Source organism: Wolffia australiana, chromosome 5 (genome assembly GCF_029677425.1).
Source record: "Wolffia australiana isolate 7733 chromosome 5, ASM2967742v1".
NCBI lineage: Eukaryota > Viridiplantae > Streptophyta > Magnoliopsida > Alismatales > Araceae > Wolffia > Wolffia australiana.
Window position 1 is genome coordinate 18721032 of NC_135839.1, and position 27804 is coordinate 18748835.

General features: G+C 45.6%; 2 protein-coding genes across 2 annotated transcripts; one reads left to right on the forward strand and one right to left on the reverse strand.

Moving 5' to 3' along the window:
• LOC144703687 (exocyst complex component EXO70A1-like) lies at positions 1–27023 on the forward strand. The gene is made up of 14 exons (XM_078575917.1): positions 1–489; positions 866–961; positions 1083–1288; positions 15222–15482; positions 22232–22370; positions 22472–22684; positions 22889–23094; positions 23181–23381; positions 23452–23551; positions 23624–23736; positions 24192–24338; positions 24986–26201; positions 26307–26684; positions 26779–27023. Exons 1-12 carry the CDS (start codon positions 316–318, stop codon positions 25101–25103), a joined length of 1974 nt encoding a protein of 657 aa, XP_078432043.1. The 5' UTR covers positions 1–315; the 3' UTR covers positions 25104–26201; positions 26307–26684; positions 26779–27023.
• Positions 25367–27804, reverse strand: GLYR2 (glyoxylate reductase 2). The gene is made up of 12 exons (XM_078575918.1): positions 27660–27804; positions 27446–27539; positions 27195–27260; positions 26858–26933; positions 26734–26789; positions 26562–26646; positions 26403–26463; positions 26289–26341; positions 26143–26213; positions 25999–26071; positions 25821–25925; positions 25367–25753 (listed from the first exon to the last, which is right to left on the reverse strand). The coding sequence occupies exons 1-12, from the start codon at positions 27802–27804 to the stop codon at positions 25595–25597; spliced, it is 1044 nt and encodes a 347-aa protein (XP_078432044.1). The 3' UTR covers positions 25367–25594.

A 27804-nucleotide genomic window follows, 5' to 3' on the forward strand; every position in this document is an offset into this window, starting at 1 on the left:
CGAGGAAACCGCCCGAAATCAGCGCGCGACGAAAGAGAAAAACGGCGCACCGCGCGAAGAAAACGGCCGCCGGATCATCACCGGAAGGTGTAAGAAGAAGGCGGGGAGCGCGAAGCGCGGAGAGGATGTCGATATTAGACCGGTTCATCTGCCAAAATCTCTCTCTCTCTCTACCCATTTATCGATCTCTCAATCGATCAGTCAATCGATCAATCAATCGGTCTATCTATCAATCTATTGTTCGATCTATCTCGTTCTCCCGTTCTCCGTTTTGCGCGAGGAGAGAGGGAGAAGGGGTTGGCAGGAGAATCGTCGATGGGTGGCCAAATGGGAACGGCGCCGCAAGGCGTAGAAGCTTTGAGCCGGCAAGCGAGCACCTTGAGGGAGTCGTTGCTCAAGAGCCAGAACAACACCGACGCGATGGTGTCCATTCTCGGGTCGTTCGATCGCCGTCTCTCGGCGCTCGAGACCACAATGCGTCCCACCCAGGTCCGATGATCTTTTTTTTATCACGATTGAGCGATCAGTTCTTCATTCTCTCGATTCATCGTAGTTTCCAGTTTCTGTGAAATTCTCTCTATTACGCCGACGTTTCTCTTAGGAATTCGTTTTAACCTCTGGGGTTGTCAAGTATGTACATAAATACGCGAAGAGCTCTCTCTACTCTGCGGTTCTGATGAACACAAGAATTGGGGGTAACAATGCCGAAATTTATCTTGTCAATTAGATGATGAGGGGACCCTTTATTGGCGTAAAACTCAAGAAGGACGAAAATATTACGATTTCATCTCAGTTGATTTATTTTTGCTGTTATTCATGACGACAGCCAGAGTATAAGCTTGGTATTTATTCCCTTCTGGTGTAGGTGAGGACTCACGCCATCAGAAGGGCACATGAGAACATTGACAAAACGCTGAAGTCTGCGGCCATCATTCTTGCACAGTTTGATCTTTCACGCGAGGTTTCAGTTCTCATACCATTTTTGTCTTTAGCCATAGAAAATAAAAGCTATTTTGCTTAGGAAAAGGTGATCATGAAGGGTTAATAAGGGCAAGGATTTTAAAAAGTCTTTAAAATTGTAGGCTGAGGCGAAGATTCTCAAAGGACCGCATGAAGATTTGGAGAGTTACCTGGAGGCTGTTGAGCAGCTGAGAAGTAACGTTCGATTCTTTAGTTCAAACAAAAACTTCAAAAGCAGCGATGGTGTGCTTAATCATGCAAATAACTTGTTGTCGAGAGCAATTCTGAAGCTGGATGACGAATTCAGGCAGCTTCTTTCCAATTACAGGTGCTAACCATCAACCTCATTTTATATTTAGTACTGTCCATTCATTGAAATTATCACTGTTTGAGAGGCTTACAAAAAGATCCGCGGAGATATGACATAGGAGGAGGACATAATTGCTACGTGTTGTGGATTATGGAAACAGAAGGTCCATTTGAAAATTAGGATCTTTGGCTGGTTTCTCCTTAGATGATGGCTGATGACAAGAGCCCTACATAAGCGCCTACTACAAGACATGTTAGCAATGTGTTCCATGTGCTCATAAGGATAGGAAGACTGCCAAATTGTTCCTCTTCAAGTGAGATTCTTTAAAAGTGTTCCATATCTCCTCGGAAGATTCGAGAGATAAGAATTCAAGAGCAAAAGATGTCTTCATATTGTCAAGGAGCCAGCGGTGAACAATGCCCTCGACATCAATCCAATGATCATAAGGGGAAGCAGTTGGAAGTGGTGGCAATTCCACAAGATGCTTCATAAGCTTTCCTTTCAAGGTGATTTGAACATATTGATGCCACTAAATAAGATTCAATCCTGTAAAACAAAATTCAGGAGGTATGCGAGGCAGAGGATAGTGCTAATGACTCAATTCTGTTGTTGAGAGAGTAGGCTGCGCTGGTGGCAGATTAACTGCAACATAGAGGAGTCATCAATAGCCACGAGATAACCCAGCAGCAACTCAAAAATGATCAACTGGAAGAACTGAAGCCGAAACAATGGGGTCGATACCGATGGAGCCAATATGAGCAATGGCGGAGCCGATGTGAGCGCCAGTGGAGCCGGAGAAGGTGGAGGCGAAGCCAAAACAAGTAGAGCCACTGCCGGTGCAAACGGTGGTGAAGCCAGCGCGAGCGGAGGCGGACTCGACGTGAACCATGGTGCAGCCTGAGCGAGCTGATAGGAGATCAAATCTGGAAGAAACGTCCTATAAGTGGCTAGGATACCTTGAAGAAACCTAGAATTGAAAGAGACTGAACCTCATAAGTTTGATTTAGGGTTCATTACATGGCACATAAGTTTGAGAGAGTCCGAAATGGGCCCATGTTAGTGGGATAGTACATAGAGATAGAAAAGAGAAAAAGAAAGAAACCCTTTCGACAGATACCGTTTTCAATGATGTGGAGAGCAGGGTCTCTTATTGGTTGGGTGCGGAAGAAGTTTGGTAAATGGACCAAGGTAGTTGGTCATGTAATTATCATGCTGATATATATTATTGTACGTGGGTTGATCACCGTTCTTGGGTGATCTTCTGTTCATTCCTTTAAAAAAACTGCCTCAACAATTCTGCGATCAACACCAAGGTGCATGCCACAATCAACTTGTAGTCAATTCCAAGTTACTCAGCCATGGTCAATGCCATGTTCTTCATGTTTTGGTTAATGCCACAGTTGTCCTGGGACTCCCAGGTTATTTCCAGATCTTCCACTTCTCTCTAGTCTCTTGGGCCTCTCCCAGGCGAGTCCAGGAGTCCCTTTCTTCCAGGGGCTCCCTCCAGGACATCTGGATCTCCTCCTGGGCCTCATGTGGGTGCTGAACTGCGCTGCAGCAGTGGGCTTGTGAACAGGCCCTGGGCCTGTGGGTAAACCCACTTAGTGCAAGTCTACTAAGGAAAAGGACTGCCTCAGGGCAGGGACTTGGGTTCTCTGATTGGTGCTGTTGTCTTGCACATTAAATGCAGCCACAGAGTTGTCAGGTTGTTGTCTTCATTATGGCCACTTAGTGTATGTGCCTCATTAAACACAGCAATTAACCCACTGCCTTGAACACAGCTCTTCTTATTAATAAAAATGCTTTAATGAGGTTGCACTGAACTTCATGCTTGTGCTGGCCGTGGTGGGCTCAATCATTTTGTTGAGCAGTATGGCATGTGCCCGCCATTCTGCAGTCTGCCTTTGCTCCCTGGGCAGCTAGTGCATTTCATCAAACACATGGACTGTGAGCAGTTCTCTGCAGTCCACCAAGGTTTCTGCTGTGAGCCTGCTCATTTTATCAAACATTTAGAGTGCACTCATTGTTTAGTGGTCTATCACACTAATAGGAGTGGGTAGTCAAGGTCGTCAGTCTTATTGTGTACAAACCAGCAGCAGGGCTGGTACTCCTGCACTGGGATGACTGTCAGACTTCTTAGCTCGCAGACATTGGGCTCACCACAATCAATTTCCTGAATTCCAGCTTGAGGACAAACAGGTCGTGATAGGGGAGGGGGTGGGTATTTGACATCCATGGACATAGGTGTTTCCGCCAGACTGGTGGAAACCGTAAAATGAGAATAGGCTTCTTCTTTAACAACAGAAAACCCTATCTTGTTCACTATTCAAGCAATGTTAAAAGATACATGTATTGGGCCAATAATGAGGCCCATTAGTCTAAAAACGAAAATTACAAAAAATAGAAAGTAAACATTAAAAAGGAAATAACAATGTACATAGGGCAATCCGGCTGACACCCCCCCTCAAGCTGGTAGGTAGATATTCTTGTTAGTGAGATACTGTTAGTGAGATACTAATCCTCATGGGCTAATGGGCCCTATTCTATAAGCCCATTAGCCCTCTTATCATCCTCTCTCTCTCCTAGGGTATACATATACCCACACATGTACTCTCTTAAGGTTGCGTCATTATCTTCCTCCTTCCTCACTTAACATGGTATCAGAGCTCCAGAGCTCTTCTTCCTCTACTTCTTCCACCTAGGGTTTGACATCACCCTCTCGCTGTTTAGCGAACCCCGGAGCGTGACCGACGGATCAGCCACAGCACGAGCTGTAGTCAGCCCGCGGAGCTTCCGGAGAAACAGCCGCAGCCGCAGCCGATGCCGCAGCCGCACGCACAGCCGCACGCCGCAGCTGCGCGCAAGAACGCAGCCGCGCCGCGACGCACAGCCGCAGCAGCAGCCGCACGCGCAGCTGCAAGCCGCACAAGACAGCCGCGCGCGCTGGCACAGTCGCCGCCGCAGCCGCGCGAGCAGCCGCACGCCGCAGCCGCGCGCAGCCGCAAGACAGTCGCAGCCGCGGTGCGCGACTGCCGCAGCCGCAGCCGCGCCCGCAGCCGCAGCCGCACGCACAGCCGCAGCCGCCGCGCGCACAGCCGCAGCCGCAGCCGCACGCCGCAGCCGCGCGCGCAACCGCAGCCGCAGCCGCGCGCACAGCTGCAGCAGCAGCCGCAAGCCACAGCCACGCGCGCAACCGCAGCTGCGCGCACAGCCGCAGCCGCAGCCGCACGCACAGCCGCAGCCGCCGCCGCAGCCGCAGTCGCAGCCGCAGCCGCCGCCACCGTTACAATGTCGGAGGAAATTTACTCCACGGGCCAGACTCGTCAGCCGGTCGTCAAAGCCGAGGGCTTCACCGATGCGGATTTCCAAAGATAACCCTTGTCACACAAGGTCACTCATTCACTGCCTTTGGTTCCCGACTCGATGTGTCTTCAGGGCCCGAACTTGCTACAGTGGCGTCACTTTGTCGAGACCACTCTCAAGGCTCGCCAACTGTTCAAGCATTGTACGCAGGCTCCTCTCCCACCGACTCATCCACACTATGCTGCATGGGAAGCCGAAGAACACTTTGTACTTGGTTGGCTCTACACGAACTCTCTGGCACCCTCGTTCCGTGAACGGTTCCCTCGCTGCTCCACTGTGAAAGGCTTTTGGGACCAGGCTGACATGTTTTGCGGACGAGACGGGGACAACTGGCGTCTCTTTATGCTGGTCGCAAAAGCTAGCAACCTTCGCCAGGGAGCAATGTTCATCTCGGACTATGCGTTGGAACACAAGAAGCTGTGGGACGAGGTGGATTATTACTTGCCGCCGGATGACCCAACGTGCAAGTCGTTCCAGAACACCCTTCGCCTACGACTCTTGGGGTTCCTCCATGGTCTCAACAAGGAGTACGATGACACTCGTTGACGTGCTCTACACCGCAAGGAAGGCCTTCCCACAATTGACGACTTGGTGAAGGAACTCCAGGAACAGGAGAGCCATTTTCAGATTCTTGGCACTCTCTCCCCGGAGACGGCTCGTGACTCGACTGCCCTTCTCACCTGGCCTCCCTCTCCAGCCCCTACTCCAACCGCAGAGACGGCATCCTCCGGGCTAGTTTGCTACTACTGCAACAAGCCTGGACATCTTCGCAAGTGGTGCAAGAAGCGTCAGTACGACAACCGGAAGAAGGAGGCCACCGAAGGGAAAGCTATGGTCGCCTCCTCCTCTACCACCTCTACCAGCCCCGCGACTTTAGAGCAGCTCCAGGCTGATTTGGCCCATCTCCGCGACCAAGTGGCTACCATGCAGACTCCGGCTCAGTCCACAGCACACTTCGGTGGATTTGGTGCGTCTCCCTTCTCTCCGTCTGATCAGTGGTATTGTGGTCACACGGCTCTCCACTCGCCTCTTGTATCGGATACGAGCTGGGTTCTTGATTCGGGGGCAACCGAACACATGACCCCGTTCAATGACCGGTTTGTATCCTACGAAAGGCATAGTGGGAACCGTACAGTCCTCACCGCCGGCGGTGGACGGTTGCGTGTGGCCGGTATTGGGGCAGTTTTTGTCGATGGCCTCGGAGTGGTCAGCAACGTCCTCCATGTCCCAGCCCTGCGAGCCATCCTTATGTCCCCTCAGCGTTTGGTTGACAGTCTCTCATGTTCATTTCACCTCCAACCTGACGGGATGTTTCTGTCTGACAAGGTGGGCCAGACTACACCGATTAGGTGGGAGAACGGGCTGCTGTTGTTGGACGATGGGGGTCGCTCTCGATGCTTTCTGCTGCACCGCCACCTCCGGCTGGCCGATGCGCAGCGCATGGGACGTCTTCAGTTGGCTCACCAACGGCTGGGTCACCCGCCCTTTCCTGTTTTACAGCGTCTATTTCCTTCAATGTGTACTGGATTGGACCTTCAGACTATTGTGTGCGAAGTTTGTCAGCTGGCCAAGCATCGTTGTTCATCTTTCTCTCCGTCCACCTCGCACTCGTCGACTCCACTGTTTCGCATCCACAGTGATGTTTGGGGACCCGCCCCGCAACCCAACCTCAAGGGCCACCGCTACTTTCAGATCTTTGTTGACGAGGCTACCCGCTACACCTGGGTCTACTTGTTGACTGCCAAGTCTGAGGTCGCACCGACGATCCATCACTTCTGCACCATGGTTCGCACCCAGTTTGGCCGGGGTATCCAGCGCTTCCGCTCCGATAACGCCCGGGACTTCGTCAACGCCGATTTGACCACGTATTTTGCTGATCATGGGATTCTACACGAGTCCTCCTGTGTGGCTACCCCTGAACAGAACGGGATGGCAGAACGTCGGATCGGGTATGTCACGTTGACAGCCCGTACACTTCTGCTCAACTATTCTGTTCCGTGGGCTTATTGGGGTGAGGCGGTCTTGACGAGCACCCATCTCGTAAACCGTCTCCCCTCCCAGCCCCTCGGGTTTATCAGCCCCCTGGATCGGCTGAACACGGATTTCCCCCAACTCTCGCTGCTGACTGGATTTCTACCTCGCATCTTCGGGTGCACGACGTACGTTCACGACACGGCTCCCTCTCGCACGAAGCTCGATGCTAGAGCTCTTTGGTGCGTCTTTGTCGGGTACGCTTCTCTCCAGAAAGGTTATCGCTGCTATCATCCTCCGTCTCGGCGGTTCTTCATCTCGGCAAATGTCACCTTTGCCGAGCATGAGCCTTATTTAGGTGACTCTACCTCGTCCCGCCTTCCGCTGGATGAGGCTTCCTTGACTCCTTCCTTGGAACCCTACCCATTTGTGGGACCCATTACATCACCATCGCCGTCTACCTCTCCCGCCACGTCTACCTCTCCCGTGCCTTCTCCTGAGAGGCCTTGTGAGCTCTCTCCACCTCCTTCACCTTCTCCCTTGCCCCCTACCACCTCTCCTCCCGGTGCACCGTATCCTTCTCCTAGTGCACCTCCTTCCCCCGGAGAGCCCACCTCTAACCCTGGGGAGATACCCTCTCCTCCCACCTTTGCTTCCGCTCCTCCGTCGGACGATGCATCCCCCTCGTCTACTGATGACGATGCTCAGTTGGGATGGCCTATCGTCCTTCGGAAAGGGGTTCGTCAGTGCACTCGCACACCCCTCTACCCCTTATCTCACTATCTCTCCTTCGACCGGCTGAGTCCTCCCTACCGGTTATTTCTTTCTCACATAGCGTCGGATCCACTCCCATGTCGCCTAGCCGATGCTCTCTCTTCTCCACATTGGAAAGCGGCGATGGATGAGGAGATGCAGTCCTTGCTCAAGAACCACACTTGAGAAGTCGTTCCCCTTCCTCCTGGCAAGAGGGCGGTGGATTGCAAGTGGATCCATGCCAAGAAGCATCATGCAGATGGTACTCTCGAGCGCCTCAAGTCTCGCCTTGAGGCTCGGGGGTTCACTCAGTCATATGGCGTGGACTACTTCGAGACGTTCTCTCCTGTGGCGAAGATGGAAACAGTCCGTCTTCTCTTGGCACTTGCGGCTCACTCCCGGTGGCAGATCCGGCAGTTTGATGTGAAGAATGCTTTTCTCCACGGTGACTTGACGGAGGAGGTGTACATGCAGCAGCCTCCCGGGTATTCCCTTGGTCCCCCGGGCACCGTCTGCCGACTGCGGAAGTCCCTTTATGGACTGAAACAGTCGCCGCGGATGTGGTTCGGTCAGTTCTCTTCGGTCATGAAGGCCGAGGGCTACACTCAGAGCAATGGGGATGCCTCCCTATTCTTCCGTCACAGTCCTGCTGGTGTCTCCATCTTGGCCGTGTACGTCGACGACATTCTCATTACGGGGTCCGATTCTGCCGAGGCAAGCCGCCTTAGCTCTGTGTTGGCCAAGGAGTTCGAAATCAAGGCCCTCGGGCCTCTTCGCTACTTCCTCGGCCTTGAGGTGGCCTACTCCCCTGAGGGATCTTTGTGTCGCAACAGAAGTATGCCGTCGACCTCCTGGCCTTGACAGGCATGACCGAGTGTGCGCCGGTGAGTACTCCCATTGACCCTAACGTCAAGTTGGGTAAGGGGGAGGACTCAGCCCCGGTGAACGCCTATCAGTACCAGCAGGTGGTGTGGAAACTCCTCTACTTGACCCACACCCGCCCCGACATCAGCTTCGCCGTCAATCTCCTCAGTCAGTTCATGCACTCTCCGCGGGAGATCCATCGCCAGGCTGCCAACCGAGTACTCGCGTACCTAAAGGGCTGCCCCGGGAAGGGCTTGCTCTTTCCTCGGAGTATGGAACGGACCGTGAAGGTGTACACTGATGCGGACTTTGCCGGCTCAGTTGTGGACTGTCGTTCCACCACGGGGTACTGCACCTTTGTCTTCGGCAGTCTCGTCAGTTGGAAGAGCAGCACGCAGGATAAAGTGTCCCGCTCCAGTGCTGAAGCCGAATACCGAGCACTTGCCGATGGGGCCTCTGAAGGCCAGTGGATATACGGAATCCTCCATGACCTTCGTGTGGGGTACTCTGGCCCGATCCACTTCTATTGCGACAACAAGTTGGCAATTGCTTTGGCAAAGAACCCTGGTCAACAGGGACGGATCAAGCACATAGAACTCCACCGCTACTTCTTCAAGGAGCGCATGGACGAGGGCATCTTTGACCTGGAATTTGTTCCATCCGCTGATCAAGCTGCTGATGTCCTCACCAAGGGACTCTCTCGACCTCTTCTTCAACGTGCAGTGTCCAAGCTCGGCATGGATGACATCCATACTTCGCTTGCGGGGGGGTGTTAGTGAGATACTGTTAGTGAGATACTAATCCTCATGGGCTAATGGGCCCTATTCTATAAGCCCATTAGCCCTCTTATCATCCTCTCTCTCTCCTAGGGTATACATATACCCACACATGTACTCTCTTAAGGTTATGTCATTATCTTCCTCCTTCCTCACTTAACAATTCTGCATGCCCAGCTTGGAGGAAGTCGATGAAATACACCTCCTGCAACTCCTTTCATAAGTAAATCCGCCACTTGATGAGCTGACTGGATGTATTTCATTTGAATCACTCTGGCATCAATCTTCTCCCCAATAAAATGCCGGTCTATCTCGACGTGCTTGGTTCTGTCATGTTGAATTGGGTTGTGACCAATATCAATAGCGGACTTACTGTCAGAATACAACACTGTGGGACCTTCTTGGGATATATTTAGATCCTGTAGAATACCTCTGATCCATAGGACCTCACAGATCCCCTTAGCAACAGCTCTAAATTCAGCTTCAGCACTGGATTGTGCCACCACCTTCTGTTTTTTGCTTTGCCATGTATTCAAATTACCTCCCAGGAATGTACAGTAGCCAGTGGTTGACCGACGATCGAAGACTGATCCATCATAATCTGCATCAGTATACCCCTCAAGTGTCAGTTGCCCACCTCTTCGAAATACCAAGCCATGTCCAGCAGTGTCCTTTAAGTAAGCAAGGACTTTAAATGCCGCCTGCATATGAGGTTCTCTGGGATGATGCATAAACTGACTCAAAAGTCCCACCGTAAATGATGTATTTGGCCTGGAATGTTGAAGGTATTAATTTACCAATTAGTCTTTGATATTGTCCACGATCAACAGGAGCAGCTTCTTTACACAACCTAAGCTTTAAATTTGCATCAGTGGGTATAGGAGATGGTTTGCAGTTAGTCACACCAATTTCTTCCGAGATATCAAGAATATAGTTCTTTGAGAGATAAATATACCCGCAGGAGAATATGCGATCTCAATTCCCAGAAAATAGCGCAGCAACCCCAAAGATTTGATGTCAGATATCTGAGAGAGTTTTTCACTTAGCATGGTAATTTCTTCATCATCATTTCCAGTAACAACAATATCATCAACATATACAAGAAGAGCAGCCATTTTCCCATTTACACTTGTCTTTACAAATAAGGTATGGTCTCCATTACTAGGTCCATATCCCATGTCTCTCATAGCTTGCGAAAACTTCCCAAACCATGCTCTTGGTGACTGCTTTACTCCATACAACGCCTTCTTCGGCATGTACACATGACCTTTGCATCTAGATTGATAATATCCGAGAGGAAGATCCATATAGATTTCCTCACTTATGTCTCCATGGATAAATGCATTTCGTACATCATATTGATATACATTCCATTTCAAATTAGCTGCCACTGCAATAAGGATGCGTACTGTGTTTAACTTTGTAACAGGAGAAAAAGTTTCATTATAATCAATGTCATATGCCTGAGTATAGCCCTTTGCCACTAATCTTGCTTTATATCTTTCTAATGTACCATCTGCTTTGTATTTTGTGGTATACACCCACCTGCATCCCACAGTCTTCTTTCCATGAGGCAAAGCAGTTGTCAGCAGGCGCTTTCCTCTTTCTTTTATATGTTTTTGTTATTAAACCCTGTATTATACTCTATTGCGTAAGTACCCTTATGAGGTCGGATCCACCATGTTGGGCCTGAATGGACCCAATAGATGTAAGCCAGTATAAGTACTGGCTGACACTTTTTCATTAAGACAAGTCATATTTTCGGATTGTCCTGTCTCTCTTGGCAGCTAGGGTTAGAACAGGTGAAGAAGACAACAAGGAGAAGATCCATTCTTGAGCAGTGCATCCATCTCTATATCCATAGCTTCCTTCCAATATGGATTTTTCAAAGCCTCTTCCACTGTTTTTGGTATAGGAATTGCATCAATTCCAGCTAGGAACGCTTGATATTCTTGGGAAAGATGTGACTACTGTACAAAGTGTGACATTGGATATAGTGGGAATCGTGTACACTTTCTCTTTCCCTTTCTTAAAGCAATCGGGCAACCTTTATCAGATTCTGGAAGAACTTGATCAGTCTGTACATTCTATCCTTCCTCAATGTCTGTAGGTATAAAGGATCTGTCGCTATCATTCTCCGTACCTTCGATCAAATTATTGTCCTCATTTGACTGCACGTATAATGGACTCTCTTCTTCAATTGCCTGCACTTGAACCTCAAGTGGCGCAATAGTAACTTCTCCTTTATCATTATTATCTGTTGCTGGTAGCCGAGCCATAGTTGGTAATTCAAGTCTCTTTTCAACTTGTACTCTGGATCCAGTAAAATCATTAGATTGATCATAGTACTTTTCCGGCTCATTAAATGTAACATCAAATGATATAAACATTTTCTTTGATGGAGGATGATAACACTTATACCCTTTCTGTGTCGACGTATATCCAACGAAGACACACTTATTAGCCTTTGGACTCAACTTGTTGACAGGATCATGAAGATGGACGAAAACTGTGCACCCGAAGATTCTTGGCTTCAGACCTGTTTTCATCTTGACCGAGGGAAAAAATTAAGCCATGAGATCTATTGGACTTTTATAGCCCAAAACTTTAGATGGTAGATGATTGATCAGATGTATAGTTGTTAATACAGCTTCTCCCACAAGAAATTTGGGTACACCTTGATGAATAAGGCTCTAGTTGTCTCAACAATATGTCCAATCTTCCTCTCCGCTACTACATTCTGTTTTGGAGTAGATATGCAGGACGACTCATGAACAATACCCTACATTTTAAAAGAAGTCTGTAGCGCTGCATTAAAGTAGTCTTTTGTGTTATCAGATTGAAATTTCTTCATCAATACACCATACTGTGTCTTCACCAGAGTGACAAAATTCTTAATGTTTTCTGTTACATCAGATTTGTTTCTGAGAAGATATACCCATGCGAGTCACGTAAAGTCATCGGATAAGTACAAGGAAACACGGAACACTATTCAGTGATGATATTATACACAGTCCCATACGTTGCTATGTACAAGATCAAATGGATTGATACTCCTCTCACTCCTGTTTTTAATTGAAGATCTTTTATGCTTAGCCAACTGACATGCATCACACATAAGTTTGGATAAATCCACATTGCGTGAAAAGGTAGGAAACATTCTTCCCAAAAGTTCAAAAGATGGATGTCCCAAGCAAGAATGATATAGTTTAATTTGTTCTACTTTGGAAAGATTATCTTCTTCAGAAGTCCTTCCTCCATTTGCCATCTGCACAGCACCAGCACCATGGTTCACGTTCAGCAATCCACCCTTCTCTTCAATTGGTCCAGTCTTTAGGCTCAGCTTCTTGTCATATACAAAACAACCATAAGAGTCAAATGTTAGAGTGAGAGGAGAGTCTTTGACCAATTTCTGAGGAGAAATTAATTGTGCCTTAAGCAAGGGCACATGCAAGACATTCTTCAGTAATCTCAGATTTTTTATTTTGACAATCCCAATACCAGTATTGGGAGCTTTTCTCCTCCTGCCGTCAATACACGACGGTAGCCAAGACATGTAGAATAATACACAAATTTAGAACGAAAAGGAGTCATGTGAACAGTTGCCCTGGAATCGATTATCCAATCTTTGGATTGAAATGAATGATGGGCAACAAGAAAGGAATGCTCACAAGTGCAGGCCATAGAAGTACTTGGGGGACACACCATGTCCTTTAACTTTTCCAGCTCCTCCTTGAGTGCATAAAAATCAGTGAGAGAAATGTGAGAAGCATCATCACCATCTGCAGATGGTTGCTCTCCTGTTGTTATATCATGTGCCTTTGCAACATGTACTTGAGTCTGTTGAGGTGGGCGACCATGCAGATCCCAACAAGCTTCTCTCTTGTGTCCTCTCCTATTGCAATATGAACATACCACTGGTTCCCGGGTCTGCCAGGTAGACTTCCCTTTTTGCTGATTCTGATTATTCCCTTGACGTGGATAAGGCTTGGAAGACTGATTATTCCTGGTAGTAGCTACAAGTCCAATGCCAATATCCCCCATTGGGACCGTAGACGACTTTATACGTCACCTTCTTCGAGAACATGCTGTATATCCTGTTCCAAGCTTGGAACTATTTCTCTATTAAATAGTTGACGTCGCATAGAGTCATATTCTGGATTCAATCCCGTCAAAAACTTGTCCTCAAAAACTTGTACAGATGATCTTTCATTGTATAATGCCGACAGGGCAGTCTGCTTCAGCAATAGGCCTGTAAAGATCCATTTCATCCCAGAGAGCTTGAAGTTCACATACATATTCCTGGACTGTTCTATCACCTTGTTGAAGGACTGCTTTTGTAACTAGTTCATGTATATGCCAATCGTTGTTTGTCTGTAGGCAACTCTTATGAATTTTATCCCAGATCTGCTTTGCAGTTGGAATTAGAAGATATTTTGAGATAAGATCCCCATGCATACTGCTGAGAAGCCATGTTTTAACAGTTGCATCTTCTGCTTTCCACATTGCATAGCGAGAACTGGTAGGCGGCATTTCCTCAAACAGGTGATGAGCGAGTCTTCTCCCTCCAAGCACCATTTCAACGAACTTGCTCCAATGCAACAGACTTAATCCTGTATACTTCATAGACTCTGGGATTCCATGGTTAATCACAGTGGATAACTCAGGTCCCTGTTGGTTAGATTGCATATTGTGCACCTCAGACTTCTCCATGGCAATGAGTTCTAACCTCGTTGAACCAATAACAATATAAGACCAAGCAACTTGATGACTGTCTCACGTGTATCATGTTCACAGAACGTGATGTCCACGACTTTCACAACACGTGAAGCAGAGGGACTGTTCTGTCCACGACTTTCACAACACTTGCAATCGAAAAAAAAAACTGACCTTGTCACCAGGGACAGCGAGGATGGTGAGAAGAGACTTAAACGCCACAGGACGATCTCCACCAGGATACGTATGCCTCAGTAGCATGATCTTTGCTCTGATACCATGACATCCATCGACATAGGTGTCTCCAACAGACTGGTGGAAACCCTAAAACGAGAATAGGCTTCTTCTTTAACAACAGAAAACCCTATCTTGTTCACTATTTAAATACCAGGTTAAAAGACACACGTATTGGGCCAATAGTGAGGCCCATTAGTCTAAATGGAGACAACTCTTTGGAGATGCAACTGTTGTCCACTTGCAGCAAGCTCACCAATTCTTGTGCAAGGTGGGAGGTAAGCGCTCCAATGACACACATCCCTCAGGCACTACCCTCTTTTTCTCAGCTCTCTTCACCCTGCCCTTTCTTCCTCTGTCGTGGTATCAATGGAGACAACTTTTAGGAGTTTTTTCTTTGAAACACTTGAGGCATTTTGATACATTACTGTAGTCGTATCAGTAATCAAACTCCAATGAATTTTGGATTGTCTAAATGGTTCAAGTGCAGTAGCAAGAAGAGAGAAAGGAGACAGAGAGGAGATGGGACTCAATTAGCTTTGTTGCAGGGATGGGGTGGAGTGGACATTGCCTGACTTCACTTGAGAGAGAGGGAGGAAAAATATGGCAGAATGGCCTTCACCAATAGGGAAACTTAGGTGCAGTGGACGTCTCCTGCAAAGAAGAGATACTGGCAGGACTGGCATCACTACTTGAGAACATTCGTAATGGTTCATGCTGTTTTCCTGACGCGAGGGATACTGGTCTTTAAACAGAAATAGTTGAAGAGATAAATGACAAAATGGGTGAGAAGTCAGAAGGTGACAGTAAACTACCGATTGTGGGTCTATTATCCTCTCCCTCTGCCATCTAGCTTTTCCCATGACCTCTCTCTCATGACCTCTGTGTATGCCTCCTTCCTGCAGATAGGCAACAATATCTCCCCTCTGATTTGAAAAGGTTCTTCTGAATTTCTCTCCCCCTCATCTATTTTTCTTGCTCTTGTTCTCTGGTATCTATGACTCTCATCCACTATTCCAGTCCTGATAGAGCCATCAGGCACAATGACATTTATTCAATATAAATAAACAAATTAAGCCTGAAACCAAGCTAATTGTCTGTTTGAAAATTATTGTCCGTAGAAATTATGTTTCATCTTGCACAGTCCAGTTTGTAAACTTTCTCTAAGGATAATCAAGGGTTTTTATGCAAAATGTTGTTTACAAAACAAATAACTTTAGTTTCATGCTTTAATATAGCTAAATTTATCATGTCTTTGTGATTTTATATTTCAGCAAACCATTGGAGCCGGAAAATCTTGTTGAATGTTTACCGAATTCACTGAGACTGTCTACAGAACCACAAGGAAATCATTTGGAATCTAATTCAAGGGTCTCTCCTGCATCCAATGTCTTAGAGCATCATAACAAGAATTCAGGCACAATTATATATAAGCCTCTTACCCTTATTTATCCACGCATATTACCTTTGTTACATGAATTGGCCCAACAAATGGTTCATGCTGGGCATCGACAACAGTGCTTCAAAATTTACAAGTAAGGTTTAGAATCTAAATGGTTTATCTTATTTCGTATCCTTTGCAGCTTTTGGATCGAGAAATGATCTGAAACGTTATAATATTCTAGCATCATATAATTTTTAACAAGAGCCATTGTTATTACTTTTTTCATTAAAATAAATTATTTATTTATTTATTTAATATTTCATATCATGTTAATCAAGATGTTTGAATCATCATATTCCTTCACACTTTTTGTAAATGAAATCAAAACCTAATATAGTTTGAGGAGATGAACATTTTTTTAGAAGGCTGATTTTTTATCTTATTATGTTTTATCTTTCTTGTTATTTATAAGCAAATTATTATTTGATATGACATATCGATATTGGATCTTTGTAATGTTCTTTTTACAGTGAAATCCGAAAATACCCTTTATTCTAACAAGACTAAAGGAAAAATGGAGTTTTGTTGGCAGTAGTGGGTGTTAGGACTTCCCCTTGAATGTTACAAATAGTGTTTACCGTTTCTACTGGTGGGTGCCAGCCAAATGATCAAAACGATGATGGAATCGTCATTATTTTTTTCTGGGATGATGTAGACGCGAGGAAAAAATTGTCATCGTCCCTTTGTAAATCTAGGTCAAATGACAAGTTCTTCACTGTCATCCTTCCCTAGACAAACAACGATGATGATTTTTCTTCTGATAACGATATGTTCCTGGGGTTGGAGAGTACAGCGGGAATGAGCAGAGGAGAGGTCAATCAGAGGTGGCAGGGATCAACTGGGGACGAGCTGCCTGTAGACGCGGTGAGGTAGAGACGATCACAAGGGACATGGATCACAGAGGAAGTGCGGGGACTTTGACATCAAGAGCAGAGGCAGGGGACTGTAACTTCATTCTTCTTGGCTGCCCTCCTAAAGGAAGGGCTGCCCTGTTTAAAGGGAATGCCCCTTAAGGGGGCTAACATAATGAAACTAACTTTAACTTTAAATAAAATCAGGATAGCAAACATCATTATTGTCTTTATAGCCTCCTGTCTCTTGACGAGGGTGACTCAAGAGTGAGACAAAAATTATATCATCGAAGGAAATAAGAAGAAAACTTCATGACAGACACGTAAGTAGTCCGAATGGAGGAAATCAAGATGCCCTGGTGCTTTTTCTGATTGAAGGATGCTGTTATGGTCTCCATGAAATAATATGCTAGGAAGAAGCGACAGAAAGAAAATATAGAAAGGAGAGTGTCACGTGCAGTAGCTTGTGACACTAAAGAAGTCATAACTAACTTCTTGTGTGGACAGGAAGTACAAATAAAAGGGGAAGATGAATAAAGAAAAGGGGGATCTTACTGACTTAGAGAAGGAAACGCAAGGGAGCGCTGCTGCATTTGGTGGGAGCCCTGTGCGTGGAGTCTCAGAGAGGGTGGATTCATCGGGGATCTAAAACATTGGAGGACTATTCTTCCGAACAGAGATCTAAGCGGCGAATTGATTTAGAGTTTCTTCTTGAAAACTATATTTGGATATTTGGGGATATATCGTTGTTATAAGAGCGATGATTCTGGCCTACGATGGCTGTCAAGAATTTCAAGCGAGGGTGGAACTCATGGAGGAGATCGCCGAGATGAAAAGAGGAAGCAAGGATTCGAGGGCAGGATATAAGAGACGATACAAAAGGCAGGAGATAATAACCAAGCGCGCATGGAGAAGTTGTTTGGCGCCTTATCAGCACAACTATCAGAAATCAAAGTGCAAGGATAGGCAAAAGGAAAAGGGAAAATCAGTGAACACAGAGGAGAGTCATCAGGAAATACCAAGGGGAGGACTGATGAAGAGCTGAAAGCAATGACAGTTAAGTCAAGAAAAAGGAACGAGGAAGGTGTGCGGGAAGCAGGGAATACATCAGCCATGATAATCAACAAATTAGAAGCCCCGACCTTTAGGGGTGAGGACGTAGAAGGATGGTTGAGAGGTATGTAAAAATACTTTCATGTGCATGACTTTACCGATGAAGCTAGATTGGATAAAGCGATATAATGTTTGGAAGGAGTGGCCTTGCAATGGTACATTTGGATCGAAGAGAGGCATGCATTTGATGTTTGGAATGACTTCAAGATTTAGATTGGGCAAAGATTTGGGAGGATTTGTTTGATAATATCCTACATCAATTTTTTGATATTAAGCTGACAGGCTCAGTGAAAGAGTACCGGAATGAGTACGAACGATTATCCGTGTATCTACCTCCGATACCTGATTCAATCATGGAAGAAATATTTGTGAAAGGGCTGAAACCAGAAATCCTTGTCAAGCTGACAGGAAAGAATCCTCAAGAGTTAAGAGCCATTGAATTAAGCGATAGAAACAGGAAAACGAATACTTACTGTTTGGAAGGCACAAAATTCTTCATCTCCGAAAGGGGGAAGACCCCCACAAGAATTCTCTGTCTTACAGAGGGAATGCAACTTATGGGTTGGGAGCCCAGAAGGGAAGGGATAGATATATGACAGATAAGCGCACTCCTATGGGAGCCCAAGAAGACATCTCGAAGAATCGAAAGAGACTATCCTTGACAGCAGAAGAGTTCCTCCACCGCAAGGAAAAAGAGCTCTGTTATCACTGCAATGAAAAATTCGGGCTGGACCACCGTTGCAAGAAAGCATTACAGATTTTGATAGTAGCTGAGAATGAGGCACAGCGAATGACTGAAGAAAATGAAGATCAAGATTGGGAAGAGGAAGAAGTACCTCTGGAAGGCAACCTACTGACGGCACACGTTCACTTCAATCTACTATGGGGTGTGTTAGCCCCCATTCTACGAAGTTAAAGGGATAAATCCAAGGGAAAGAAGTGATGATGTTGATTGATACTGGTGCATTGATAAGCAACTAACCAGAACTTACCAAACAAAGGGGAGGTGGGAAAATGATGCCACACATGTGAGCTGATCCGACACGTGGGAGTAACAGAATAAGAGCGGGAAGGAGCGGAGATTCAATATAAGGCCAAGGGCGTGCAAAGGGAAGGTGGCATTCAGAGTATCAGCACACGATTGCAAGGAGATCCTCCACCTCGTCGGAGTACTGTCGTCCGATCTGGCCTCGGTTCTCTCCAACCAGATCGAGGAGTCCCCAACAGTCTCTCCTCGAATCTGGTGTTTTCTTAGTATTCCATAATTGTTCGGGAGACAATTTACTTCTTGATTGTTCTACGATCGATATCGATCAATTTCCATTTTTCACTGAGTATTGATTGAAGTATATTCAAGGAATTTGCCCTCTCATACTTCACCACATTCAACAAGCCGATATCCTAACATGCATCAAATAATTTCATATATTCTGATTTACTTTCCAAACTATCATTTGATGTTGATAATTCAGTCAGGTTTGAGGTAATATTGGGAAACAGTGAAACATCTAAGGGTCATGGCTTGTGTGTGGGGGTGATGTTTTCCATACAGAAAGTGAGCCTAACCACTGATTTTTTACCATTCAAACTGGGACGGACAGAGATGATCTTAGGCATGGCCTGGTTGACATCTTTGGATGGACCCTTATACACTGGGATAGGCTCATATTGAAGTTCCAGTTGGGAAATCAATTGGTAGTTCTCAAGGGTGACCAACAACTATCCAGATCAACTCTGTCAGGGAAAGCAGTGGGAAAGGTAATGAAGCAAAAACAATTGATGATGTCGGAATTATGTAAGGTGGGAGGTGTTGAAGCACACAATAAGGAAACTGAGAGCAAAGGCATTCAAGATACCATGAAATCATTACACCCCAAAGTATTTGCTGATCCAATTGGTTTACCTCCCCCCAAGGGAAGTTGATCACTCACTTGAATTATTACCAAACTCCCAAGCTATAAACCTCAGACCATACAGATACTCCCACGTGCAGAAAGATGAAATTGAAAAATCAGTGAATGAGCTGTTGAAATCAGAATTGATCAGGCCTTCTCACAGCTCTTTTGCAGCCCAGTATTACTAGTTAAGAAAAAAGATGCAGGATGGCATTTCTGTGTGGATTACAGAGCTCTCAACAAGGTAACTGTGCCAAACCGTTACACGCCATACCAGTGGTAGAAGTACTGCTCGACGAGTTACACGGTGCCTCTGTTTTTACAAAATTAGACCTACAATCAGGATATCATCAGATAAGAATGAAAGTGGAGGATGTACACAAAACAGCCTTCATGACTCATGACGGACACTATGAATGCAGAGTTATGCCTTTCGGGCTGATGAATGCTCCGGCCACTTTCCTGTCCTTAGTGAATCAAATATTTAAACCTTTTTTTAGGCCTTTTTTACTGGTATTCTTTGACGACATTCTAATCTATAGAAAATCATGGGAGGAACACAGAGAACATGTGCATAGTGTCTTTCGCATTCTGGAAAAGAATGAACTTTGTGTCAATTCCAAGAAATGCCTCCTGGGGTGCAAGCAGCTGGATTTTTTGGATCACTGGATATCACAAGACGGAGTAATGGAAGACAGGGTCAAGATTAAAGCTATGCGGAATTGGCCATTTCCGATCAACCTGAAAGGGTTGAGGGGATTCTTAGGCCTGACAGGTTACTATCGGAGATTCATAAAGAACTATTCTGGCATAACAGCTCCTCTCACTGCATTACTTAAGAAGGATGCTTTCTGTTGGAAAGATCAAGCTCAATTTGCATTCGAAACACACATTCATTAATGCCCCAGTCTTAGCACTTCCGGATTTTAACTCAAGGTTTATCATTGAAACATATGCATCAGGTCTAGGTGTGGGTGCTGTACTAACACAAAATGGAAGACCCATTGCATACTTCAGTCAGGTCCTACCAAAGGGAAGTTAGATGAAATCAGCATATGAAAGAGGGTTATTGGCCATTGTCTTAGCTGTACAGAAGTGTTGGCATTACGTCATACACCTTCCGGTCATCATACAAACAAACCAATATAGTTTGAAATTCTTACTGCACGCATAAGCACTTCCAAAACCCCACAGTAAATTAGCCTACAAGTTGCTGGGATACAACTTTGAGATTGAATACAAACCAGGAAAACACAATACAGTGTACTATCCAGATTTCCGTTCTCATCTGATCTGGGGGTTATGACGACATCCGGGGTGACTATGCTTGACCGTGAATTGATAAGAAAAAAATTGTTGGCAGACAAACAGCTCAGGAGGATCATGGAAGACCTAGCAGAAGACCCTGAGAGCCACCCAAAATTTAAGTTTGACCATGGGACCTTGCTGTTCAAAGGGAGGTTAGTTCTCTCGCCTAAATCAGTGTTAATACATGCTGTACTAAGTTATAACGAGTCAGTAGTTGGGGATATATCATTGGCATCAGAAAAAAAAATCATTGGCATCAGACTGTCGATCAAAGACTGTCGTTCCACCGTAACCAGCATCTGTTCTCGTTCCATCAATAGACTGTTGATCGATTCAATTTGAGAAGGTTGGGTTCCATAATGCAATAGTCTGGGAGGATCACGACCGTAAACCACATTAAATGAGGTGCGTAATTGAGTTTCTCATCCAGTGGATCTGATCTATAGTTGTTTTTTCATTCAAAAAAATGGGGTCATTTTCAGAGCAGAGTGGTAAGTGGTATTGTAAGAATATTCGACCCAATGTAACCAACGTGACCATTGTTTGGGGTTCTCTGAGATGAAATATCTCAAATAACTTTCTAAACATCTGTTAACCACTTCAGTCTGACCATCTGTCTGCAGGTGATACGATGATCTCATCTTAAGCTGCCCTCCTTGCTGTGAGTGTAGTTCCTTCCAGAACAAGCTGGTAAATATTTTGTCACGATCAGAGACGGAGGATGGAATTCCATGGAGCTTCACCCCTCTGGCACAATTTTTTCTGCTACGGAAGCGGCAGTAAAAGAATGCTTCAAAGGAATAAGGTGGCAGTATTTACTTAGCCGATCGACTATCACCACGATGCGATTGAAGCCCTGTGACATGGGTGGTCCCTCGATAAAGTCCATTGAGATGTCTTCCCAAATTCAATCAGGTATAGGTAAGGGTTGAAGAAGACCTGCTGGCGTCAGTGTTGATACCTTGTGAGATTGACAGATGTGACATTGATTCACGTATTTTTTAACATCTTGCTTCATTCCTCTCCAGTGTAAATCTTGCAGAATGCGTTTATACGTCCTTAAACAGTCGAGAAGGTAAATTCTTTGCTTTAGTCAGACGATGTCTGATACAAACCTGTGGGGGAGTATCGATCAGAAGATGTCTGGTAACCCTCCCTCTGGATTGGGACTCTCCCGATCTCCATGCAGTGGCCAGGATAGCAGAACTCAAGAATGAGTCCATGAACTTGCCGTCCTCCCCCCTTTACTTGTAGGTCACCTTTATTTGGTTGACCACACCCATTATGTTGATTCTCTTATAAGTGCGCGTTAGGCTCATATCAAAGTCACAACCAGTTAGAGATAGGGAGAGAACACAAACAGGGTTACTCACATCTGAATTCCTACCCACCTGGTGCTAGAGGACGGAATAAAAAAGCTAAGTTAGTGGGACAGGCCTCCTGAATGGGCTTGCTTGTACATCTGAATTCACTACATAGGTCTGTCTTCAGATCATATCAACGTCCTAGTCATCTTATTGTGATATCAAAATTTGCATTTTTTGAACTTTTTTTATAGTTGTGAAAGTTAAGGCTGATATTCTCCTTTTATTTTTACATATGTTTACTGACTTTGGCGCATTGAGTTCCCCTACTTCCTGGATAATTCAGTTAACGAGGTGAAAATATTTCAGGGAGAATAGATCATTTGTTATGGAACAGACTCTCAGAAAGCTCGGAGTAGAGAAACTTACAAAGGAGGACGTTCAGAAGATGCAATGGGAGATTCTAGAAGCCAAGATTGGGAACTGGACAGTTTTTATACGAGTTGCGGTAGTGTGGGAATTTAGATTAATATGTCCTGGCTTCATCAAAAAGTTTGTAAAAATTTTCAATGTAATCAGCGATGCTAACTCATCTATAATTGAATACAGGTGGTGCTCTTATTTTCTGGAGAGAGAAAGATATGCGATCAAATTTTTAATGGCATGGATTCTCTCAACGATCAATGCTTTTCTGAGGTGACTGCGAGTAGCCTCTCATTGCTCTTAAGTTTTGGTGATGCTATTGCCCGAAGCAAAAGGTCCCCGGAAAAGTTATTTGTTCTTCTCGACATGTTCGAATCAATGCATGAACTTCAGCCGGAGGTCTGTGTCATATCATCATCAGTAGTATGTTATCTATGTTTATTAAAATTAATAATGACTATTGTCTCCAGATTATGGTGATAATTGAAAAACAAATATTACACTGTATTTCCATCATTTATCTTATCTCATAATATTTATATTTTTCTTCTCCTTATAGAATGACATTCTTCTCTAAAAGCAAATTTAAAACTGGCAACCCAGATTGAAAGGATCTTTGCTGGGAAAGCTTTCTCCGAAATGAGAGATTCCATGTTCACTTTAACAAGACGCTTAGGTCAAACTGCTCAAGATACCTTCGGAGACTTTGAAGAAGCCGTCGAAAAGGATGTTTCAAAAACCACTGTTTTAGATGGAGCCGTGCATCCCCTGACAAGCTACGTCATTAATTATGTCAAGTTTTTGTACGAGTGAGTAATATGGTTATGTGCCTTTTCAATTAGTTGGTTTTTAAGGTTGATTATTGCTGGTCGACTGATGAACGAAATGTTTGCAGCTATCAGTCAACATTCAAGTTGCTCTTTCAAGAATCTCAGGATGCAGATGAGACAAATTCCCAGTTCGCTAACATGACAATTAGGATAATGAATGCCCTTCAGAGCAATCTGGAAGGAAAATCAAAACAATACAAGGATCCCGCCTTGGCTTACATATTCCTCATGAACAACATTCACTACATGGTCAGATCCGTGAGAAGGTGGGACATACTCGGCGGTTTGATGTCCCAAGAATCTGACTGATGAACTAGTTTACACTATCGCTTTCAGATCCGAAGCCAAGGACCTGCTCGGTGATGACTGGGTCCAGAGACAAAGGAGAGTCGTTCAGCAAAACGCAAATCAGTATAGGAGAGTCGCGTGGACCAAGGTTTCTATCTCTCCCTCTCATAAATCAATACATAAATCTTTCTACCTTAATTCAGAGACTTTGGTGCCACAGCTCATGCAGAGTCTGACGATACAAGTCACCAACAGTACTGGAGGAGATGGGATTCCCGGCAGCCAGTCCATGGGAAATAGCAGCGGTGTCTCCCGGGCAACGGTGAAGGAGAGGTAATTTCTTTTCGTCTCTCTTTCTCTGTAATTTACTTGGGATTCGAACTATTGAAGAGCAACATCCAGCATAAGGAGGAAAAGTGGCATCCTCACTATCAGCTATAGCTTTTGGCATAGTTGGTAAGCGCTTGAATCCAACATGGTATCAAAGTCTGGATGCAAGTTCAAATCCCAGAAGCAACACTTTCCAACACGTGGGGAGTATCGAAGAACGACATCTTGCTATCAGCTATAGCTTTTAGCACAGTTGTAAGTGTTAGTGAGATAGTCAGCCTTATGGGCTAATGGGCCCTATTCTATAAGCCCATTAGCCCTCTTATCATTCTCTCCCTCCTAGGGTATATGTATACCCAGCCATGTACTCTATTGAGTTATGTCATTATCTTCTTCCTTCCTCTCTTGACAGTAAGCGCTCGAATTCAACACTAACACAGTTATCTCTTATCTGCCAGATTCAAGTCGTTCAACACGCAATTCGAGGAACTGCACCAGCGGCAGTCCCAGTGGTGCGTGCCAGATCTCGAGCTACGTGAGTCTCTCAAACTCTCCATCGCAGAAGTCCTCCTCCCGGCGTACCGCAGCTTCATCAAGCGTTTCGGGTATGTTCAAAAATCCTCTCTCATCCATATAGAGCATGGACATGGACAGGATGGCTATTTCGTAAGTGGGTGAAAAAACCTCCCCGTTCGGGAATTCAAACGAACGACGGGACGTAGGATTGTCCGCCCGGCTCAGTATGGGATGACTTTTTAGTCCGTGGACGAAATAACCATCCTGTCTGGGCCTTGGATGGCAGACATGACAGTTTCTGCCTTCACATGGGAGTACAGCAGGCGCCTGACAGCTCCAGCTGGCCGACACACGTGCTGTGCCGCGTGTCAGATTCAGAGTGCCCCAATGCTGGCGCGCACACTGTCTCGTCCCAGGCGTCGTTGGGCCAAGAATGTCTTGGATGGGACTGGACATGGACGAAAAAAATGGGACAGGATGAACCCCAGACAGGACAATCTGGACGAACCTCTAAAAATTGGGACATAGGACGGGACGATATTCGTCTCGTCCCCATCCGATATCCGATATCCGGATATCGAAAAAAACAGATACCAAAAATTTGATTTTCGGTATCCAGTACAGCACCCGTCCCGATACCGTAATCGGTTACCTGTATCGAGAAGGGCGAACCCTACTCATCCATCACTCTTGTATCTCCTCCCGAGCTAATTAACTCACTAATCTTCCCTCGTAGGCCCCTGATAGACTGCGGCAAGAACCCACAAAAGTACTACAGGCACGCACCCGAGGACGTGGAGAGGCTGCTGGGAGAGTTCTTCGAAGCCAAAGTCTGGGGAGACGTCAAGCGCTGACCAATTCAAAGCTGGGCTTATTGGGCTAATTATTGTACATCGGGCCACCAACCATGACATAAGAGGTAAAAATAGCCTCTCCAGTCTCTCTACCAGTACAACGCATTCATTCCATAACTAGAAGCTTCTTCTCATTCGACAGTAGACATGGTTGTTCTGTTCTGTTCGTTTTAAACGAACAAAAAATCCACACAAAAGAACTGCATAGGGCCTTGTTGTTTGTTCTGTTATTCTTTTTTCCAAAAACAAAAAAAATTCGCACATTCTCACAAATTCGCACATTCGCACTAAACTAGAACAAAATTCGCACAAAGCGAACAAAAGAACTGCACACAGGTCTGTGCGATGTTCTGTTTGAATTTGTTTTTCTTCTGTTCGGAAAACCGAATAGAACGAACAATTCGCTCAAATTCGCTCAAATTCGCACAAAAAAGACAGAACGACCATGTCTATTCGACAGATAGGCCAGTACGGTAGGTACTCTTTTGGACTCACAGACTGTTCTGGGTTTTAAGCGCTTCGATCACGGCGGAGAAGTCCTCCTCGCCGAGCCCCAGTGACTTCGCCGCCTTGTACACCTCGTTCGCCGCCGCCGCCACCGGCGTTGGCTGCGCTGCTTCCTCCGCCAGCGCCAGCGCCAGCCTCATATCCTGCCCCCAAACCAAACTTCAACTTATATCACATCTTCGATTTTATATATACTTGTTAAGTTCTGACCTTCTGCTGGTGCTTCAATGGGAACGCCGTAGGATACGCCGACTTCACCATCGACGGACCCTTCATCGAGAACATCGGCGCGCTGATGGCCCCTTGCGAAACCACCTGCCAGTCCAGCGATAAGTTTCCAAAATCTGTTCTTTTGAAGAACACACTTTTCTCAAGAACGAAAACCCACCTCGATTATGGCGTTTGGATCCAGCCCCACCTTCTTCCCCAGGAGAAGCCCCTCCGAGAACGTCGCCATCATGCTGAGAACAGAAGAAATTCAAGGATTTGTGAGTTTTTTTTTTTAACTCTGAGGTGGTCTTATCGTCGTCACCTTCCCATGATCATGTTCACCACGAGCTTCATCGCCGCGCCGTTCCCCACCTCCCCCAGGTAGAACTTGGACTGCCCTTTAACGTTAATGAAGAGGAACTTTCACGGAATGGTGAGATTTGATTTGATTTGATTTGATTTGATTACCTTCCCCATTACGTCCAGCAACGGGGACACTCTCTCAAACAGCGAAGCATCCCCTGCGGAGATTAATTATCAGAGGTAATTATCAGACCGTGATGGAGAAGCTTGGTTTCTCACCTGCGGTAAGGAAGATCAGCTGCCCATCTTCTGCTGGCTTTTTAGAGCCTGACACTGGAGCCTAAGGAAAGGGTTTTTACAGTTGTTAAGATTTTCTTCCAATCGATTATCACTGAATTTGATTGTGGCAGAGAAATTGAGGAACGATCTTATGCTCACCTCAAGGAACTGAGCGCCCTTCTCTTTGATTTGACTGCAGATGAATTGAGAAGTAGGCCCGTCGACTGTGGAAACATCTACATAGCTGCAGAGGGGATGACAGTCCGAAGAGAATTAAACCAAGTATTAATTCTCCAGCATGATATTGTGTTTTTGGATTATAGAATAATACCCTTTTCCGGATGTCATGCCTTTGGCTGCTCCGTTTTCTCCGCAGGCCACATCGATCTAGACGAAGCATAAGTTAATGGAATGAGATGGACAAGTATCGAGAAAGGGGAAAAACAAATACTCACTGCGCTCTGAGGATCAGCGAGCATGGCGAATGTCACATCACACGACGCCGCCACTTCTGCTGGAGAAGGCTCGTATCTGCAGAAAATGAATATAATTAAGGTTTTGTTGATTGGGAAGAAATAGATGGAACGCTGATCATAGATTTGATGGGATTTTAGAAGAAAATAGTAGTACAACAGATCAAACTGAGCGATAATGGCACGGATGATCAGCAGGAGGCATACCTCGCCCTCAACCGCAAAAAGATAGTGCACTTGGAAAGAAATAGATGGAACGTTGATCATAGATTTGATGAGATTTTAGAGGAAAATAAAAGCACATCGACAGTTGGCAAACCTCGCCCCCAACTCCAAAATGTGATCACATTTGCTTTTCGTCCGATTCCACACGGTAACGTCGTATCTGAAAATAAGAATAGCTGAATCAAAATTTCTGATCGATAATGCCCGCATGTGTCTTCGCCATTGCCGGTAGAGTCCAAAATTCGAAACACTATCGAGGAGGGAGAATCAATGGGAATTGGTACAATTCCAAATTTCTTGATTCAATTCTCTCAGACAACATGCTCAAAAGTTTTCGACACGCACCCTGCTTTCAAAAGGTTGCGCGCCATTGGCGAGCCCATGATGCCCAGTCCCAAGAAACCAACGGATAATGTCGCAGAAGAATCATCCGCCTCTGCTAAACAATTGGCGTGAGGAATTGGGAAAAATCCAGCAGTCAGATCCAACGATCATTTCTTTGGCAGAAGGCATTTCTAATCAAATCGTTTTTCCACTTCACTTTTGTCTCTCAACCTACCTTTCTCAGCCGAGAAATCGAAGACCTGCTGCGAGCAAACGCGGAAGATTCTTCCGGAAGCGGGCGACGACGATCGGAGATAGAGCGACGCGCGCCCAAGAGAAATCGGTGTTCTTGGGCAGAAGTTCAAAGAGAAGAGCGCCAT